At 46.3% G+C, this 21507-nt stretch overlaps 1 protein-coding gene across 1 annotated transcript; it reads right to left on the reverse strand.

Moving 5' to 3' along the window:
- Positions 1-630: 630 nt before the first annotated feature.
- On the reverse strand, positions 631-15511 carry LOC116353637 (protein ABHD15-like). Its single transcript, XM_031790776.1, has 3 exons — positions 14298-15511; positions 2207-2559; positions 631-1337 (listed from the first exon to the last, which is right to left on the reverse strand). Exons 1-3 carry the CDS (start codon positions 14862-14864, stop codon positions 716-718), a joined length of 1542 nt encoding a protein of 513 aa, XP_031646636.1. The 5' UTR covers positions 14865-15511; the 3' UTR covers positions 631-715.
- Between the last annotated feature and the right edge of the window lie 5996 nt (positions 15512-21507).

The raw sequence follows: 21507 nt of genomic DNA on the forward strand, positions 1-21507 counted from the left end.
TAATATAAATCCCTTATCATCCATAATATCAATCCCTTATCATCCATAATATAAATCCCTTATCATCCATAATATAAATCCCTTATCATCCATAATATCAATCCCTTATCATCCATAATATCAATCCCTTATCATCCATAATATAAATCCCTTATCATCCATAATATAAATCCCTTATCATCCATAATATCAATCCCTTATCATCCATAATATAAATCCCTTATCATACATAATATAAATCCCTTATCATCCATAATATAAATCCCTTATCATCCATAATATAAATCCCTTATCATCCATAATATCAATCCCTTATCATCCATAATATCAATCCCTTATCATCCATAATATCAATCCCTTATCATCCATAATATAAATCCCTTATCATCCATAATATAAATCCCATATCATCCATAATATCAATCCCTTATCATCCATAATATAAATCCCTTATCATCCATAATATCAATCCCTTATCATCCATAATATAAATCCCTTATCATCCATAATATCAATCCCTTATCATCCATAATATCAATCCCTTATCATACATAATATAAATCCCTTATCATCCATAATATAAATCCCTTATCATCCATAATATAAATCCCTTATCATCCATAATATCAATCCCTTATCATCCATAATATAAATCCCTTATCATCCATAATATAAATCCCTTATCATCCATAATATCCAATATCATCACCCCAGCTCATCGTGTATAAGACCTCTGCCAGTTGTAGATAGTGTGTATATTATGTGAGCATGCAGGCATTCTCCTACAGCTACTGACACTACGATGTCTGAAGACTTTGCCCTGGCTGCTACCCCCCAGGCCCCTCCGTCTGGCAGCCTGCTTAGCCCTCTCCTCTGCCGCAATGAAGTCCGTGGTGGCTCTAAAGAACTCCAGCAGGGCCCGGTGGCTCCAGCTAGTCCCAGGTGTCCCTCCAAAGGTCCCTGCCCCAGAGAAAGCACTCCCTTCCTGAGTGTTAAAGCCACAGTGTCCCCCCCTGGTGGTCAGCAGCAGGAAGAAGTGGGGGTTGCTCTCGAAGAGTTCCAGGGGTAGGGTAGACTGGGGGTCTCCTCTGATAGGGTCATCCTGAGCACAGACACTCAGAACGGGGATGGCGACTTCGTCTACGTCCCGGAGGGGTTCATTGCGTTCCCAGTAGGCCTCCCAGGCTCCCCCACTGCTGCTGCTGGTGCCCCCTGCTAGGGCCAGGGCTCCTTTAGGGCCTGGCTGCTGGCAGAACAACACCTCCTCCAGGCCACGCATGGAACAGCTGGAGAAAAGGGCATCGGTGTGCACTGTCTCACCCAGCACTGTCCTGTACCTAGATATACCCAGACAAGGACACACACACACACACACACACACACAAACATAAAGACACACACAACACCCACACACAGCCACACACACAAAAAAGTACAATCAGTAAATCAATCTAGAAGAGCTGCATGGCTCTATAACATCCTTGTTAGCATTGATTGTGAAACCACAAGTTGGGTCCCGATGCCCTGCTAGATCAATAGCACGGTGGGCAGCGGTTGCCATGGTAATGGTATTGTATTTTAATCAAATCCTGTAATATCAGGGTATGTGACATTATTCCCTTTCTTCTCCTCTTCTCAATCAGGTTTCTCTCTTTCTCGCTCCACCCTCTGCTCGCCCTCCATCCCTCCCTACCCTGTTTGTTTGTCCGCCCGTCCGTCCCTCCCTCCCTGCCTCACTCCCTCCCTCCATCTCTCTCTCCCTCCCTCCCCTCTCCCTCCATTCCTCTCCATCCCTCATCTCTCCCTCTCCATCCCTCTCCTCCCCTCTCTATCCTTCTCCATCCCTCTCCTCTCCCTCTCTATCCTTCTCCTCCCCTCTCCATCCCTCTCCTCTCCCTCTCCTCTCCCTCTCCATCCCTCTCCTCTCCCTCTCCATCCTCTCCCTCTCATCCCTCTACTCTCCCCTCCATTCCTCTCCATCCCTCTCCTCTCCCTCTCCTCTCCCTCTCCTCCCCTCTCCTCTCCCCTCCATTCCTCTCCTCCACTCTCCATCCCTCTCCTCTCCATCTCCATTCCTCTCCTCTCCCTCTCCATACCTCTCATCTCCCTCTCCATCCCTCTCCTCTCCTCTCCCTCCATCTCCCCTCCATCCCTCTCCTCCCCTCTCCATCCCTTTCCTCTCCCTCTCCATCCCTCCATCCCTCACCTGTTGAGGCATATCTTCTGGTAAGTCACCAGAGCCCAGTGTAGGGGCCAGATGGGTCCTTTCTCAAACCAGCTCTGGCAGCGGAACACTGGCGAGAGGCAAGCGGCGGCCGTCACGTAGCTGGATGAACCACACTCGCCTAGGTAGGAGAGGAGGAGGCCAGACCCCGTGCTCTCGCTCACCGCGTACAGCCGGCTCACGGGCTGCCTGTAGCGCATGTAGCGCACAGCCTCGCGTAGGTCCCCTGGGTCGCCAAACTGCTGCAGCTTGACGGTGCTGAGGGGGGTGGCGTTGTGGCTGCGCCGGTTAAACACCACAGGGAGGTAGCCGTGGGACAACGCCACCTCACAGAGCTGAAGGACAGGAAACAGAACATCATGTAATTCATGACAATATAGACCTTTATTGAATTGAAGTGACATAGCGGTGAGGTCCAATCAATCATTGGTTCACCTCACTACAGGATGAACTGTGACATCATCAAATGGGGACACAGTTGTCAGTGTAAGCTCACATAGTGTTTGGTCAATGTAAAAGCACAATTTAAATCCATTAATCCATTAATGCATGACTGACTATGAACTGTGAGGTCAGAATATGATAGGTCTTTGGAAAAGCCCTACATAAATCTAATACAACATTGAATGTTTCAACTGACCATGAACTGTAACACCACCAACACAGGCTGCATCTGAAATGGCCTCCTATTCCCTATCGAAAGTAATGCACTTTATAGGGAATAGGGTGCCATTTCCAACACACCCACAGAGTATGAATGAACAGCTTCACAGAGCTATAAGAAGACAATGATTAGAGAGACTAGCGAGACCAAGAGGAGGTGTAACAGATCGCTGCATATTTACAGAGCTGAGAAACATGCAAGAACACTTAAACCTGGATATCATCCTTTCTCTCTTCTTAAACCTGGATATCATCCTTTCTCTCTTCTTAAACCTGGATATCATCCTTTCTCTCTTCTTAAACCTGGATATCATCCTTTCTCTCTTCTTAAACCTGGATATCATCCTTTCTCTCTTCTTAACCCTGGATATCATCCTTTCTCTCTTCTTAAACCTGGATATCATCCCTTCTCTCTGCATTTCTTTCTTTCTTTCTATCTCTCTCAACTTCTCTCCCTCTCTCTCTGTTTCTATCTCTCCCTCTCTCTCTGTCTCTCTCAACTTCTCTCTCTCTCCCTCTCTCTCTCAAATTCTCTCACTCCCTCTCTCTCTTTCTCTGTCTCTCTCTCTCTCTCAACTTCTCCTCCATCTCTCTCTCTTTCTCTGTCTCTCTCTCTCTCTCTCTCTCAACTTCTCTCCCTCCCTCTCTCTCTCTCTCTCTCTCTTTCTCTGTCTCTCTCTCTCTCTCTCTCTCTCTTTCTCTGTCTCTCTCTCTCTCAACTTCTCTCCCTCCCTCTCTCTCTCTCTTTCTCTGTCTCTCTCTCTCTCTCTCTCAACTTCTCTCCCTCCCTCTCTCTGTCTCTCCCTCTCTCTCAACTTCTCTCCCTCTCTCTCTCTGTTTCTATCTCAACTTCTCTCCCTCTCTCTGTTTCTATCTCTCCCTCTCTCTCTGTCTCTCTCTCCCTCTCTCTCTCAACTTCTCTCTCCCTCTCCCTCTCTCTCTCAACCTCTCTCCTTTCTCTCAACCTCTCTCCCACTATCTAGTTCTATCTCTCTCTCTGTTTCTCTCGCTCTCTCAACCTTTCTCCCTCTGTGTTTCTCTCTCTCTCTGTTTTTCTCTCTCTGGTCTCTCTCTTTCTCAACCTCTCTCCCTCTCTCTTTCTATCTCTCTCTCAACCTCTCTCCTTCCCTCTCTCTCCTTTCTCTCAACCTCTCTCCCTCTCTCTTTCTATCTCTCTCTCAACCTCTCTCCTTTCCTCTCTCTCCCTCTCTCTTTCTATCTCTCTCAACCTCTCTCCTTTCTCTCAACCTCTCTCCTTTCTCTCAACCTCTCTCCCACTATCTATTTCTATCTCTCTCTCTGTTTCTCTCGCTCTCTCAACCTTTCTCCCTCCGTGTTTCTATCCCTCTCTCTGTTTTTCTCTCTCTCTATTTCTATCTCTCTCGCTGTCTCTCTCTGTCTCTCTCTTTCTCAACCTCTCTCCCTCTCTCTGTCTCTCTCTTTCTCAACCTCTCAACCTCTCTCTCTCTCTCAACCTCTCTCCCTCTGAATCAATTCATCCTACTACTATAGTGGATCACAGCAGTATTAATGTGGCTACACTATTTCATTGAAGTACAGCTGTTTTCCAACATAAGGATGATGAGGTATAAAGCAGGTTAACTTTGCTTCAGTCCTCCATTTGTTTTCCCTCTCGACGATGCTGCCAGTGTCGAGCCAATGAGGAATTCTTGTCACAGAGACTCGAGAAACCCGGAAGCATGCACACGCCCACACACACACAAACTCATGCCTGTACAGTCGCAGACACACACCTACACACCTACAGTACATCCTGCCACACACACACCTACACATGAGTCTGCAACACATAACACATTTACAGACTGCCACATTCTTCAGATTAATTATGTCAAACTCTCACAAACTCCCTCAAATATTCAAAGTCCAACATTCAGCCGGAAAACAGCTCTGTGAACAAGACCAAAGGGATTTGTCTCTGACTCGACCAACCGCAGAAATGACATCATCACTGTCATAACACAACTGTTAAATGCAAAGGCAAAGTCATTATACTGGAAGGGTATCACAGTCAAGTCATCATACTGGAGGGGTATCACAGTCAAGTCATCATACTGGAGGTGTATCACAGTCAAGTCATCATACTGGAGGGGTATCACAGTCAAGTCATCATACTGGAGGTGTATCACAGTCAAGTCATCATACTGGAGGGGTATCACAGTCGAGTCATCATACTGGAGGGGTATCACAGTCAAGTCATCATACTGGAGGGTATCACAGTCAAGTCATCATACTGGAGGTGTATCACATTCAAGTCATCATACTGGAGGGGTCTCACAGTCAAGTCATCATACTGGAGGTGTATCACAGTCAAGTCATCATACTGGAGGGGTATCACAGTCAAGTCATCATACTGGAGGGGTATCACAGTCAAGTCATCATACTGGAGGGTATCACAGTCAAGTCATCATACTGGAGGGGTATCACAGTCAAGTCATCATACTGGAGGGGTATCACAGTCAAGTCATCATACTGGAGGGGTATCACAGTCAAGTCATCATACTGGAGGGGTATCACAGTCAAGTCATCATACTGGAGGGGTATCACAGTCAAGTCATCATACTGGAGGTGTATCACAGTCAAGTCATCATACTGGAGGGGTATCACAGTCAAGTCATCATACTGGAGGTGTATCACAGTCAAGTCATCATACTGGAGGGGTATCACAGTCAAGTCATCATACTGGAGGTGTATCACAGTCAAGTCATCATACTGGAGGGGTATCACAGTCAAGTCATCATACTGGAGGGGTATCACAGTCAAGTCATCATACTGGAGGGTATCACAGTCAAGTCATCATACTGGAGGTGTATCACATTCAAGTCATCATACTGGAGGGGTCTCACAGTCAAGTCATCATACTGGAGGTGTATCACAGTCAAGTCATCATACTGGAGGGGTATCACAGTCAAGTCATCATACTGGAGGGGTATCACAGTCAAGTCATCATACTGGAGGGTATCACAGTCAAGTCATCATACTGGAGGGGTATCACAGTCAAGTCATCATACTGGAGGGGTATCACAGTCAAGTCATCATACTGGAGGGGTATCACAGTCAAGTCATCATACTGGAGGGGTATCACAGTCAAGTCATCATACTGGAGGGGTATCACAGTCAAGTCATCATACTGGAGGGGTATCACAGTCACATCATACTTATCCTCTCTCTCTCTCCCGCTCTCCTATCCCAGTTCTGCTACCTCTCCTCTCTCTCTCTACTGTCTCTTCTGTATTCCTTCTCTCTCTCCGTTCTCCTCTCCTGTCACTTCTTATCCTCTCTCTCTCTCTCTCTCTCTCTCTCTCTCTCTCCCGCTCTCCTACCCCTGTCACTTCTTATCCTCTCTCTCTCTCTGCTCTATTCTCCACTGTCTCTTCTATCCTCTTTCTCTCTCTCCTGCCTTATTCTCCTGTCTCTATCTTCTTATCCTCTCTTCTTCTCTCTCTTCTCTCTCCTGCTCTATTCTCCCTGTCACTTCTTATCCTCTCTCTCTCTCTCCTGCTCTATTCTCCCTGTCTCTTCTTATCCTCTCTCTCTCTCTCTTCCTCTCCCTTCACTTCTTATGCTCTCTCTCTCTCTCTTCCTCTCCCTGTCACTTCTTATCCTCTCTCTCTCTCTCTCTCTCCTGCTCCCGCTCTCCTACACCTGTCACTTATTATCCTTCTCTCTCTTATGCTCTATTACTCCCTGTCTCATTCTTATCCCCCCTCTCTCTCTTCCTACCCTGGATCTCTTCTTATCCTCTCTCTCGTCCTTCCTCTCTCCTGTCACTTCTTATCTTCGGCTCTCATCTCTCCTCTCCCGCTCTCCTGCACCACAAGCCCACACTCAATGTACTAACGATATCATAACCGCACATCGATAAAAAGACAGTATCTGTGCAGCCCGTCTTCATCGACCCTTGCCAAGGCTTTCGGACTCGTGTTCAATTACCCATTCTTATCGGCCAGACTCAGTGAGCCTCGGTTTTCGGATGACTGCCTTGCCTGGTTCACCAATTACTTTGCAGACAGAGTTCAGATGTGTCAAATCGGAGGGCATGCGTGTCCGGTCCTCTGGCAGTCTCATATGGGGGTGCCAAGGGTTCAATTCTCGGGCGAACTCTTTCTCTGTGTATATCAATGATGTTGTCTTGCTGCGGGCGATTCCCTGATCCACCTCTACGCAGACGACACCATTCTATATACTTTCGGCCCGTCTTTGGACACTGTGCTATCTAACCTCCAAACAAGCTTCAATGCCATACAACACTCCTTCCGTGGCCTCCAACTGCTCTTAAACGCTAGTAAAACCAAATGCATGCTTTTCAACCGGTCGCTGCCTGCACCTGCATGCCCGACTAGCATCACCACCCTGGATGGTTCCGACCTAGAATATGTGGACGTCTATAAGTACCTAGGTGTCTGGCTAGACTGCAAACTCTCCTTCCAGACTCATATCAAACATCTCCAATCGAAAATCAAATCAAGAGTCGGCTTTCTATTCCGCAACAAAGCCTCCTTCACTCACGCCGCCAAGCTTACCCTAGTAAAACTGACTATCCTACCGATCCTCGACTTCGGCGATGTCATCTACAAAATGGCTTCCAACACTCTACTCAGCAAACTGGATGCAGTCTATCACAGTGCCATCCGTTTTGTCACTAAAGCACCTTATACCACCCACCACTGCGACTTGTATGCTCTAGTCGTCTGGCCCTCGCTACATATTCGTCGCCAGACCCACTGGCTCCAGGTCATCTACAAGTCTATGCTAGGTAAAGCTCCGCCTTATCTCAGCTCACTGGTCACGATGGCAACACCCATCCGTAGCACGCGCTCCAGCAGGTGTATCTCACTGATCATCCCTAAAGCCAACACCTCATTTGGCCGCCTTTCGTTCCAGTACTCTGCTGCCTGTGACTGGAACGAATTGCAAAAATCGCTGAAGTTGGAGACTTTTATCTCCCTCACCAACTTCAAACATCAGCTATCTGAGCAGCTAACCGATCGCTGCAGCTGTACATAGTCTATTGGTAAATAGCCCACCCTTTTTCACCTACCTCATCCCCATACTGTTTTTATTTATTTACTTTTCTGCTCTTCTGCACACCAATATCTCTACCTGTACATGACCATCTGATCATTTATCACTCCAGTGTTAATCTGCAAAATTGTAATTATTTGCCTACCTCCTCATGCCTTTTGCACACATTGTATATAGACCCCCCCTTTGTTTTCTACTGTGTTATTGACTTGTTAATTGTTTACTCCATGTGTAACTCTTTGTTGTATGCTCACACTGCTATGCTTTATCTTGGCCAGGTCGCAGTTGCAAATGAGAACTTGTTCTCAACTAGCCTACCTGGTTAAATAAAGGTGAAATAAAAAAATAAAAAATATCCCAGTTTCTTCTTATCCTCTCTCTCTCTCTTCCACTCCCTGTCTCTTCTTATCCTCTCTCTCTCTCTCTCTCTCTCTCTCTCTCTCTCCTGCTCTATTCTCCCTGTCTCTTCTTATCCCCCTCTCTCTCTTCCTCTCCCTGTCTCTTCTTATCCCCTCTCACTCTCTTCCTCCCCATGTCTCTTCTTATCCTCTCTCTCTATCTTCCTCTCCCTGTCTCTTCTTATCCTCTCTCTCTCTCTTCCTCTCCCTGTCTCTTCTTATCATCTCTCTCTCTCTCCCGGCTCTCCTCTCCCTGTCTCTTCTTATCCCCTCTCTCTCTCTCTCTCAACTTCTCTCCCTCTCTCTCTTTCTCTCTCTCACTCTCTCTCTCCCGCTCTCCTCTCACTGTCTCTTCTTATCCTCTCTCTCTCTCTCCACCGCTCTCTCTCTTCCTCTCTCTCTCTCTCAACTTCTCTCTCTCTCTCTCTTCCTCTCCCTGTCTCTTCGTATCCTCTCTCTCTCTCTCTCCCGCTCTCCTCTCACTGTCTCTTCTTATCCTCTCTCTCTCTCTCTCTCTTGCTATCTCTCTCTCTCTTCCTCTCCCTGTCCCTTCTTATCCTCTCTCTCTCTCTCTCTCTCTCTCTCTTCCTCTCACTGTCTCTTCTTATCCTCTCTCTCTCTCCCTCAACTTCTCTCCCCCTCTCTCTCTTCCTCTCCCTGTCTCTTCTTATTCTCTCTCTCTTTCTCTCTCTCTCCCTCTCTCTCTCTCCCAGACTCTTCTTATCTGCTTTCTCTCTCTCCCACTCCTTCTCTCTCTCCCTCATTCTTTCTTTCCGACACACACACACACACACACACACACACACACACACACACACACACACACACACACACACACACACACACACACACACACACACACACACAAACACACACACACACAAACACACACTTGGAGCTGACCGATTAAGACAAAATAAAAAAATATTCAAACAGAATTGGCCCTTTACTCACTCTCTCTTCCTCTCTCTCTCTCTTCCTCTCCCTGTCTCTTCTTATCCTCTCTCTCTCTCTTCCTCTCCCTGTCTCTTCTTATCCTCTCTCTCTCTCTCCCGCTCTCCTCTCAGTCTCTTCTTATCCTCTCTCTCTCTCTCTTCCTCTCCCTGTCTCTTCTTATCCTCTCTCTCTCTCTTCCTTCCTTTCATCCGATCACCCTCTCTCACTCTGATGCTCTCTGGGTCTCTCAGGAAAAAGGAAAGTCACATCTGACATAAGTCGCTTTTAGTTCAATCTTTCTTCCCATATTCTAATCTATCTCCCACCTATCCCACGCTCTCGTTCTTTCCCCATCTCCCTAGGCTACAGACATAAAAATCATTCACTTTTATTTTGAATTCCTTTTCTTCTTGGCCATGTTCTGTTATAATCTCTACCCGGCACAGCCAGAAGAGGACTGGCCACCCCTCATAGCCTGGTTCCTCTCTAGGTTTCTTCCTAGGTTCTGGCCTTTCTAGGGAGTTTTTCCGAGCCACCGTGCTTCTACACCTGCATTGCTTGCTGTTTGGGGTTTTAGGCTGGGATTCTGTACAGCACTATGAGATATCAGCTGATGTAAGAAGGGCTTTGTAAATACATTTGATTTGATTTGATTCAGTTCTCCATCTCCCAGAAAATAGTAAAGTCACATCTGACAGAATTGATCTTTCTCCAAATCTCCCTCTCGCATCTCTCATTCTCCCCATTTCTCCCTCTTCCCCTTCCATCTCTTCCTCTCTCATCTCCCTAGGCTACAATGATTCACTTAAACCTTAAACCTAATTCCCTTTTTTCTGATGATTGCTGACAGGCTGTTTATAGTGAATCAGCGCCTATGAATGCTCCCATTGTTGACAGACTAGGCTAGTAGGGGGTGCTGGGAGTCAAGGTAGTGACTTATTGTTGACAGACTAGGCTAGTAGGGGGTGCTGGGAGTCAAGGTAGTGACTTATTGTTGACAGACTAGGCTAGTAGGGGGTGCTGGGAGTCAAGGTAGTGACTTATTGTTGACAGACTAGGCTAGTAGGGGGTGCTGGGAGTCAAGGTAGTGACTTATTGTTGACAGACTAGGCTAGTAGGGGGTGCTGGGAGTCAAGGTAGTGACTTATTGTTGACAGACTAGGCTAGTAGGGGGTGCTGGGAGTCAAGGTAGTGACTTATTGTTGACAGACTAGGCTAGTAGGGGGTGCTGGGAGTCAAGGTAGTGACTTATTGTTGACAGACTAGGCTAGTAGGGGGTGCTGGGAGTCAAGGTAGTGACTTATTGTTGACAGACTAGGCTAGTAGGGGGTGCTGGGAGTCAAGGTAGTGATTTATTGTTGACAGACTAGGCTAGTAGGGGGTGCTGGTAGTCAAGGTAGTGACTTATTGTTGACAGACTAGGCTAGTAGGGGGTGCTGGCAGTCAAGGTAGTGACTTATTGTTGACAGACTAGGCTAGTAGGGGGTGCTGGCAGTCAATGTAGTGACTTATTGTTGACAGACTAGGCTAGTAGGGGGTGCTGGGAGTCAAGGTAGTGACTTATTGTTGACAGACTAGGCTGGTCGGGGGTGCTGGGAGTCAAGGTAGTGACTTATTGTTGACAGACTAGGCTAGTAGGGGGTGCTGGGAGTCAAGGTAGTGACTTATTGTTGACAGACTAGGCTAGTAGGGGGTGCTGGGAGTCAAGGTAGTGACTTATTGTTGACAGACTAGGCTAGTAGGGGGTGCTGGGAGTCAAGGTAGTGACTTATTGTTGACAGACTAGGCTAGTAGGGGGTGCTGGGAGTCAAGGTAGTGACTTATTGTTGACAGACTAGGCTAGTAGGGGGTGCTGGGAGTCAAGGTAGTGACTTATTGTTGACAGACTAGGCTAGTAGGGGGTGCTGGCAGTCAAGGTAGTGACTTATTGTTGACAGACTAGGCTAGTAGGGGGTGCTGGGAGTCAAGGTAGTGACTTATTGTTGACAGACTAGGCTAGTAGGGGGTGCTGGCAGTCAAGGTAGTGACTTATTGTTGACAGACTAGGCTAGTAGGGGGTGCTGGCAGTCAAGGTAGTGACTTATTGTTGACAGACTAGGCTAGTAGGGGTTACTGGCGGTCAAGGTAGTGACTTATTGTTGACAGACTAGGCTAGTAGGGGGTGCTGGGAGTCAAGGTAGTGACTTATTGTTGACAGACTAGGCTAGTAGGGGGTGCTGGCAGTCAAGGTAGTGACTTATTGTTGACAGACTAGGCTAGTAGGGGGTGCAAGCAGTCAAGGTAGTGACTTATTGTTGACAGACTAGGCTAGTAGGGGTTACTGGCGGTCAAGGTAGTGACTTATTGTTGACAGACTAGGCTAGTAGGGGGTGCTGGGAGTCAAGGTAGTGACTTATTGTTGACAGACTAGGCTAGTAGGGGGTGCTGGTAGTCAAGGTAGTGACTTATTGTTGACAGACTAGGCTAGTAGGGGGTGCTGGGAGTCAAGGTAGTGACTTATTGTTGACAGACTAGGCTAGTAGGGGGTGCTGGCAGTCAAGGTAGTGACTTATTGTTGACAGACTAGGCTAGTAGGGGGTGCTGGCAGTCAAGGTAGTGACTTATTGTTGACAGACTAGGCTAGTAGGGGGTGCTGGGAGTCAAGGTAGTGACTTATTGTTGACAGACTAGGCTAGTAGGGGGTGCTGGGAGTCAAGGTAGTGACTTATTGTTGACAGACTAGGCTAGTAGGGGGTGCTGGGAGTCAAGGTAGTGACTTATTGTTGACAGACTAGGCTAGTAGGGGGTGCTGGGAGTCAAGGTAGTGACTTATTGTTGACAGACTAGGCTAGTAGGGGGTGCTGGGAGTCAAGGTAGTGACTTATTGTTGACAGACTAGGCTAGTAGGGGGTGCTGGGAGTCAAGGTAGTGACTTATTGTTGACAGACTAGGCTAGTAGGGGGTGCTGGCAGTCAAGGTAGTGACTTATTGTTGACAGACTAGGCTAGTAGGGGGTGCTGGGAGTCAAGGTAGTGACTTATTGTTGACAGACTAGGCTAGTAGGGGGTGCTGGCAGTCAAGGTAGTGACTTATTGTTGACAGACTAGGCTAGTAGGGGGTGCAAGCAGTCAAGGTAGTGACTTATTGCTGACCCCTCCTGTCTCAGCCTCCAGTATTTATGCTGCAGTAGTTTATGTGTCGGGGGGCTGGGGTCAGTTTGTTATATCTGGAGTACTTCTCCTGTCCTATTCGGTGTCCTGTGTGAATCTAAGTGTGCGTTCTCTAATTCTCTCCTTCTCTCTTTCTTTCTCTCTCTCGGAGGACCTGAGCCCTAGGACCATGCCCCAGGACTACCTGACATGATGACTCCTTGCTGTCCCCAGTCCACCTGGCCATGCTGCTGTTCCAGTTTCAACTGACCTGAGCCCTAGGACCATGCCCCAGGACTACCTGACATGATGACTCCTTGCTGTCCCCAGTCTACCTGGCCATGCTGCTGCTCCAGTTTCAACTTCCACCTGACTGTGCTGCTGCTCTAGTTTCAACTGTTCTGCCTTATTATTATTCGACCATGCTGGTCATTTATGAACATTGAACATCTTGACCATGTTCTGTTATAATCTCCACCCGGCACAGCCAGAAGAGGACTGGCCACCCCACATAGCCTGGTTCCTCTCTAGGTTTCTTCCTAGGTATTGGCCTTTCTAGGGAGTTTTTCCTAGCCACCGTGCTTCTCCACCTGCATTGCTTGCTGTTTGGGGTTTTAGGCTGGGTTTCTGTACAGCACTTTGAGATATCAGCTGATGTACGAAGGGCTATATAAATAAATTTGATTTGATTTGATTTGATTGTTGCTCTCAAAAGTAACAGAGTACATAAATCAGGCTTGGAACAATGCAAGCCAGATTGTCCGGTTGTACATTCAATTGGGCTACTTTATAGTGGATTGGCAGGTGCTTTTGATCTGGTTTGGATAGAAAGTGTCAGAAGAATGTGTCAACATTGTCTGGACTGCAGGGTACAGTGACTCATTATAAGGCTAACAGGCATTGGAGTGTAGTCTTGTCCCAGATCTGTTTGTGCTGTCTTGCTGATTTGTATTTATTTAGTAGGGGGTGATAATGTATGAGTTGGCAGACAGCACAAAATGATCCGGGACTATGCTATTGGGAGTGCAGCTGCAGTGATGTGATCCTTTCCCTCATAGTCTGCCCAGTCAGAGCAAAGCCTTCTTAAAGCCTTTCTCAATTACAACAATCACTGTTCTGAAGCCCTGGTTTTATCGCATGGCACTGTGCTCTTGTTGTTCACTTTCTTGCTCTCCTCCTCAGCTTGCCAAGACTGAGTTGAATCAAGATTCCCCCCATGCTCAATGGGAATACGCATTGGCACTGGTCATTTCTCATATCTCGTTCAACCTCCTTTTGTTACACCACTGCAGTGATGAATTAGACATAATTTCACTGTTATGTAATTTCACCATTACAAGAATCTTCCTAGATTGAACCCTCCCCTCAATGAATGTCATACATCCATACATCCATTCATTCAGATTATGGTAGCATTGTACTTTTTACAGTATAATACAGTCAATTTTACTGTATTGTACTGTATGTCATTATACAGTACTTGATTTGATACCATATTATTACAGTAGGTGTAATGTTATATGAAATACTGCATTTTACTTGCCACCAAGCTGCCTGTAAACTGCTGTCAAATTCACAGGTGCCCCTTTACAGTGTAGAGCTGATGTCTAGAGTTTATGTCAAACTTATTTCTGCCCGAGAGACTGTCCACAACAGTCCCTAATAGACATCCATAGAACGGTACGCTATGTTCTTAGTAACAGTTATGATGTCAGAGTAAAGGTCAAAAGGAGCAAGACAACTAGCATAATGTATCCTTCATTAAGACCATAAGACAAATAGGGCCCAAGTGGGCACTGGGCACATTGTGGCTGAGGGTGTTTTCACTTGATGAACAAGAACAAGCCTGGTTATGATCAAATATTGCATTACATTTCATCATTCATTAAATCATTAGGCTACCTTCAGCACATTTCTAGTGATTTTCCCAAAAGAGTTGGGTATGATGAGGAGGATTGGGCTCGTGGAATTACTCGAGGTTCTCCTCCGTTTCTGGTACGACGCACCGGCCATCGACACTGCCCAGTCTAGCGACACCAGACCGTCGTCGTTCAACTGCAGGTAGTCCCGCACGAAATACGCCGGGCTCTCGTACGGCCAGCACGCGCCGTAAACTGTCTGAAGAAACGCACTCGCCCGCCATGTCCATCCAGTGCACGCTGTGAAATTGCTGAAAGTCCTGCAGTGTTTGAAGAGATAGTTGGCCAGCGCCGAGGGTTTGCATATCAGCGCAACATCGGGGACTTTATTCTCACCTGCCCTGTCGGATGTCTGGGCATTAGCACCGTCCACCGGGATCCCCCGGTCTGAGACGCACCTCTCCGAGACCATCTCCTTCGTCTGCCGCCGTGAAATTCCGAGCCCCTGTAGGAGTGCGTCTGGCTCGCCCTGGGTACCAAAATATTTCGAAGCTGACCAAATGACGGCCACCAGAATCCCAATACACAAAGCAACGAGCCATTCCATCATTTGGACTGTGGGGTCAATTCCACGGATGTTCAATAGACCTACAGTTATGTTTAATTAAAGTCAGCCAAAACTAATGTCAAAGCGCAAAGAATAATCCGGGCCATTTTCGTTTGGTTGAAATCCTCTTCTCACAAAGCACAACGTGCGCGTAACCATATAGGCTACTTGCTTTCTTTGGGATAAACCAGAATGCGCACAACAGGGTCTCCACTTTCTTTCCTACAGTAACATTTCAACTGTGACATCTCCAGCCTTATATGGTTCATTACGTTTTCAGTTCAGAAGCAATCCTTATTGAAAACAGATTCTTGAAGCAGAAGTTTCGATGGCTGATCGTAACTGTACACTGGAGAATACCCACCGTCGCCTCTACAGTGTTTCAATACAAAGCACTCCACTCCAGAAGGACTGCCTTCCTCTACGTCTATTCCTGGGTAAATTAAGCAAAGTGTTTTCTCCTTCACCACATGAAAGGCATGGACACCCCCTCTCCAAGTCGTTCCAAATCGGGATACATGGTGTTCTCGGCGCGCGCCTTTGAATTGTCAGTAATATAATGCAGAGCTGTGAACGCTTCGCTGCTCAATCTCAACAGCAGTGTGAGCAAGAGAAACTTCAGAATGGAGCCTCCCAGCTCCCATACAGAAACCCTCGGTGTCAGACTGTCACAGGCGTAAACATCTCCTATACAATTCTGTTATGGATGTACAGTTACATTTTCTCTTTCAATGTAGTCTTTATTTGTGAAATACTATGGCTAGATTTGTATTTGTACCCAGGGTAGTTGAAACTATAGAATCAATTGTTCTTCCATCAAAGATCATATAGATTCTATATTATAGAACATCTTGAATCCAAGCAACACCAGTAATGTATTTCACAAAGGTAATATAGATAGGATAGCAATAGCAACTACAATGTCTGTACCACTAAAAGCCTGCTGGCAGAGGATTGAAAGCATAATGAATGTATAAGAAGAGACTGCAGTGTATGCATTAGGGCCATATTGTGATAATTACAATGTATACATTTCATTAAGTGGATGTAAGCTCCACATGTACTAAATGGCCCTCAAATAAAACTCTTACAGAGGCAGTCTAAACATAATGTTGCCCATCCACTGATGCATTAACAATCTAGAAAGTGCAGACAGAACAGGAGGCAGAAGATATACAGCTGGATTTATGGTAAATTACTGAGCGTTGTCCAAGAACAGAAAGGGAAGACAGGGCAGTGGACGAGTTCAGTAATAATTGTATCACCTGAATGTTTTTTCCTAACGTATTCTCCATGGGGATTGGATGACCTTCAATTGGAATTTTACTCAGAACATTTCCAGGTAGCTTGTCGCTGACTCCCTTGATTGGTGATATATGGGGCTAAGTGCTATACCTCATATTAGGTGGATACATAACATGTTTATATTATGTCTGCGTCCGAAATGGCACACTATTCATTATAGTGCACTACATCTGAACAGGGGCCATATAGCTCTGATCAAAAGTAGTGGACTATAGGGAATAGGGCACCATTTGGGAAGCAATCTATATTAGGTTGTGCTCCTAAACTGCTGCTTTTAGGAGTGATGGTGATGTTGTTGTTGTTGTTTTGGACCCATCTGAAGATGATGGCAGACTAACAGAGAGCTGTAGCCTGTCAGGGAGGACTGATGGTGAGGACCAGACTGACAGAGAGCTGTAGCCTGTCAGGGAGGACTGATGGTGAGGACCAGACTAACAGAGAGATGTAGCCTGCCAGGGAGGACTGATGGTGAGGACCAGACTGACAGAGAGCTGTAGCCTGCCAGGGAGGACTGATGGTGAGGACCAGACTAACAGAGTGCTGTAGCCTGCCAGGGAGGACTGATGGTGAGGACCAGACTAACAGAGTGCTGTAGCCTGCCAGGGAGGACTGATGGTGAGGACCAGACTAACAGAGAGCTGTAGCCTGCCAGGGAGGACTGATGGTGAGGACCAGACTAACAGAGTGCTGTAGCCTGCCAGGGAGGACTGATGGTGAGGACCAGACTAACAGAGAGCTGTAGCCTGCCAGGGAGGACTGATGGTGAGGACCAGACTGACAGAGAGCTGTAGCCTGTCAGGGAGGACTGATGATGAGGACCTGTGGTGGATGAGTCAGTGTAATTAACTATTCAGATGGCAATAGACAAGACAGAAGAACATTGTGTTTGTCACCTTGTTTCACTCACACACACACACACCCACCCCCACACACACACACACACACACACTCCCACAAACACACACACCGTTCACAGTAACACCCTTCCGGTCCTGTGATTTGGGAGTGGAAGACCAATCAAATGGCAGAATGGCAGATGCCATTGCGATGATATGGCCATTATGATTAAGGATTGGCTATAAACTCTTACCTGGAAATCTCTGATGTCACCTACCAAGCAAATTGAATACTTGGAGAGGAAGAGGCAATTTATTTAGCTTTATTCAACACCTAGTTGGGTTTTTGTAAAGTCCACAAAGAGTAACGTGTAACTGTCTGTCATTGTTGCTTCCTTCTCTAGAGGAGTTTAGTCATCGACTTTCATAAAAGGTTTCCGCCCATCATCTTTTGGGATTCCTAGAGAATGTGTTGAATCAATGGCACTGTTGTAAGGTAATACACGTAGCATATACATGGCTTGAATCTACTTGTGTTGTGTGTGTTGTATTGTGTTCTGTTGTGTGTGTGTGTGTTGTATTGTGTGTATGTGTGTGTGTTGTGTTGTATTGTGTTATGTGTGCTGTGTTGTGTTGTATTGTGGTGTGTGTGTGTTGTATTGTGGTGTGTGTTGTATTGTGGTGTGTGTGTTGTATTGTGGTGTGTGTGTGTTGTATTGTGGTGTGTGTGTGTTGTATTGTGGTGTGTGTGTTGTATTGTGGTATGTGTGTGTGTGTTGTATTCTGGTGTGTGTGTGTGTGTGTGTGTGTGTGTGTGTGTGTGTGTGTGTGTGTGTGTGTGTGTGTGTGTGTGTGTGTGTGTGTGTGCTTAGATATTAACCAACCTCCAGTCTGTTGTTGGTGCATGTGGTTCAACCGTTTATCTTTGAACCTATGATGAGACGATTTATTTTAGTGAGATACAAGAAGCCAACAGCTAATGATATTCATGAGGCTGAACCAAAGAAGAGAAATAAGAAATGAACATGGCCTCACTCATCTTTTTAATAGCCATGAAAATATATTATATTCTAAGTCTGTGGAGCAAGGGATGCTCATTCAAAAGAAAGGGAAAATTGTGAAAGGGAGGAAGAGACCAAAATGAGTGAGATGGAGGATAGTTAATCTAGAGAGAGAGAGAGTTGATGTAGAGTAAGAATAGAGGTTATTTAAGCCTGGAGGTCATCGTGATATACAGTTCAACACACCTGCTTCTCAGGACACGTTATGGCCCATCACACACACACTCCTTCTAGGAACGTCACAGGATATCGAAAAACAAGCACACACCCTTTATTGTTTTGTTTAGGGATGACAAATTGTTCCGCATGACCCAAGGTTTTGGAAACACGCGCAGTCACCCACGTCACACACACACACACACACACACACACACACACACACACACACACACACACACACACACACACACACACACACACACACACACACACACACACACACACACACACACACACACACACACACACACACACACACACACACACAGGGGCTGTGGTCCTTGAGAGGTCTGGGAACAGAAGCACACACCAAAGGATATCGATAAGAGAAACGGTGCCATAGAGAACATGACCCGATTCACTCTGACTGACATAAGAAGAGCCCTGACGGGCAGAATCTAGCAGGGAGCGTTGATTGTTCAGCAGAGGTCATACTCATTTATATACGGTGTGTTTAAACTGGGAATGAGAAATCAAACGCTATTAATAGATTTATGGTAAATTTATGATGAAGTATTTAGTGCTTGATGATGGTGCACTAAAAGACAGATTTTTACAGCTGATCTCTATAGTCTACTCTACATGATCAACTGATGTTGATCTTTTAATTGGTTTAATTGGAAAAAGATGAATCTCCAGCCACAGATACAGTATGACGTCACCAAGGAGAGGGTGAGCTGGATAAAGAGGGAGAGAGGTGGAGTGAGGAGAGAAACAACTGTGGGAGGCCTCCCTCATGTCTCAGTCATAGTCATAGTTTATGTGTAGAGAACCAATTGTGGGGCTTTGGTTAAACAAATGTCCCCCACTCTCTAAATCTCATTGCCTCCCTGATTGGGATGGAAACCAGCTGTAGTGTGGAAGACTGAAATTATAGTACTGTCAGAGGCTGTCCAACAGGACTGTGTGTTGTGCCGTCCTTGTGTGTTCTCCCTCCTGCATCTGGAAACTATCATCTCAACACTGCCTGCCCTTGTGTACGCTTCCCACCCCTCAGCCCTCCCATCCTCTCCTCATCCCTCCCACCCTCTCCTCATCCCTCCCACCCTCTCCTCATTCCTGCCACCCTCTCCTCATCCCTCCCACCCTCTCCTCATCCCTCCCACTCTCCCCTCAGCCCTCCCACCCTCCGCTCAGCCCTCTCACCCTCCCCTCATCTTTTCCACCCTCTCCTCATCCCTCCCACCCTCCCACCCTCCCCTCATCCCATCCTCCCCTCATCCCATCTTACCCTTATCCCTCCCACCCTCTCCTCATTCCTCCCACCCTCTCCTCATTCCTGCCACCCTCTCCTCATCCCTCCCACTCTCCCCTCAGCCCTCTCACCCTCCCCTCATCTTTTCCACCCTCTCCTCATCCCTCCCACCCTCCCACCCTCCCCTCATCCCATCTTACCCTTATCCCTCCCACGCTCCCCTCAGCCTCAACTGTTATTCTCTAATGCATGTATTCGCAAACTGGGGTACGCGCAATGCCGTCGGGAGTACGCCAAATAAAAATGTGATTCACATTTTTTTTATAGATTTTTTATTCACATTTTCAAACAGTCCATTTATATTTTCCAACGGGGCTATACATTTGGGTGAGGTTTTTCTCTTTCTCTCTCCTGAGTAGAATCGTTTCACTGCCAAAAACAAAATGAAACCATCTAGTGTTCAGTCAAATAACAACACAATGTCAAATACAGGTAACCTAGTCAAATAATTAACATTCAATCACATTAACCGTTACTCTCTTGTGGGAAACCTTCACTCTTTCGCGGACATTTAGAAAAGAAACATGACAATTTGAAAAATAAGCCACAGGAGTTTTTGGAGCGAGAATAAAGACGACTTTTGAGTAGTAAGACATGTATAACCTCAACCAATACCATTAATAAGAAGGGGCTAGAAGCATCTTATATGGTGAGCTACCGAGTGGCTAGGACAGGCAAGCCCCGTACTATTGTGGCGGACTTAATTCTTCCTACTGCTGCGGATATACCTGGGACAATGCTGGGGGAAATGCCAACATAAACTATACAGACAATGCCTCCATCAAACAACACTGTTTCACAATGCATCAGTGACATGGCAGGAGATGTTTTGAAACAATAACTGCTTTGCATACAAGCCAGTGAATTATATGCGTTACAGCTGGATGAGTCAACAGACGTGGCGGGCCTGGCACAGCTCCTGGTACAGTGCCTTGCGAAAGTATTCGGCCCCCTTGAACTTTGCGACCTTTTGCCATTTCAGGCTTCAAACATAAAGATATAAAACTCTATTTTTTTGTGAAGAATCAACAACAAGTGGGACACAATCCATGAAGTGGAACGACATTTATTGGATATTTCAAACCTTTTTAACAAATCAAAAACTGAAAAATTGGGCGTGCAAAATTATTCAGCCCCTTTACTTTCAGTGCAGCAAACTCTCTCCAGAAGTTCAGTGAGGATCTCTGAATGATCCAATGTTGACCTAAATGACTAATGATGATAAATACAATCCACCTGTGTGTAATCAAGTCTCCGTATAAATGCACCTGCACTGTGATAGTCTCAGAGGTCCGTTAAAAGCGCAGAGAGCATCATGAAGAACAAGGAACACACCAGGCAGGTCCGAGATACTGTTGTGAAGAAGTTTAAAGCCGGATTTGGATGCAAAAAGATTTCCCAAGCTTTAAACATCCCAAGGAGCACTGTGCAAGTGATAATATTGAAATGGAAGGAGTATCAGACCACTGCAAATCTACCAAGACCTGGCCGTCCCTCTAAACTTTCAGCTCATACAAGGAGAAGACTGATCAGAGATGCAGCCAAGAGGCCCATGATCACTCTGGATGAACTGCAGAGATCTACAGCTGAGGTGGGAGACTCTGTCCATAGGACAACAATCAGTCGTATATTGCACAAATCTGGCCTTTATGGAAGAGTGGCAAGAAGAAAGCCATTTCTTAAAGATATCCATAAAAAGTGTCGTTTAAAGTTTGCCACAAGCCACCTGGGAGACACACCAAACATGTGGAAGAAGGTGCTCTGGTCAGATGAAACCAAAATTGAACTTTTTGGCAACAATGCAAAACGTTATGTTTGGCGTAAAAGCAACACAGTTCATCACCCTGAACACACCATCCCCACTGTCAAACATGGTGGTGGCAGCATCATGATTTGGGCCTGCTTTTCTTCAGCAGGGACAGGGAAGATGGTTCAAATTGATGGGAAGATGGATGGAGCCAAATACAGGA

The sequence above is a fragment of the Oncorhynchus kisutch genome, linkage group LG15, assembly GCF_002021735.2.
Source record: "Oncorhynchus kisutch isolate 150728-3 linkage group LG15, Okis_V2, whole genome shotgun sequence".
NCBI lineage: Eukaryota > Metazoa > Chordata > Actinopteri > Salmoniformes > Salmonidae > Oncorhynchus > Oncorhynchus kisutch.

Bases quoted from the DNA above. Each gene is read 5' to 3' on its own strand.
- LOC116353637 (XM_031790776.1), bottom strand. From the start codon at position 14,864: ATGATGGAATGGCTCGTTGCTTTGTGTATTGGGATTCTGGTGGCCGTC. The intron at 2,560-14,297 runs GTAGCCTAATGA...CCTGTCCTTCAG, and splicing joins TCACTAGAAATGTGCTGAAG to CTCTGTGAGGTGGCGTTGTC. The intron at 1,338-2,206 runs GTGAGGGATGGA...GGGTATATCTAG, and splicing joins CAGAAGATATGCCTCAACAG to GTACAGGACAGTGCTGGGTG.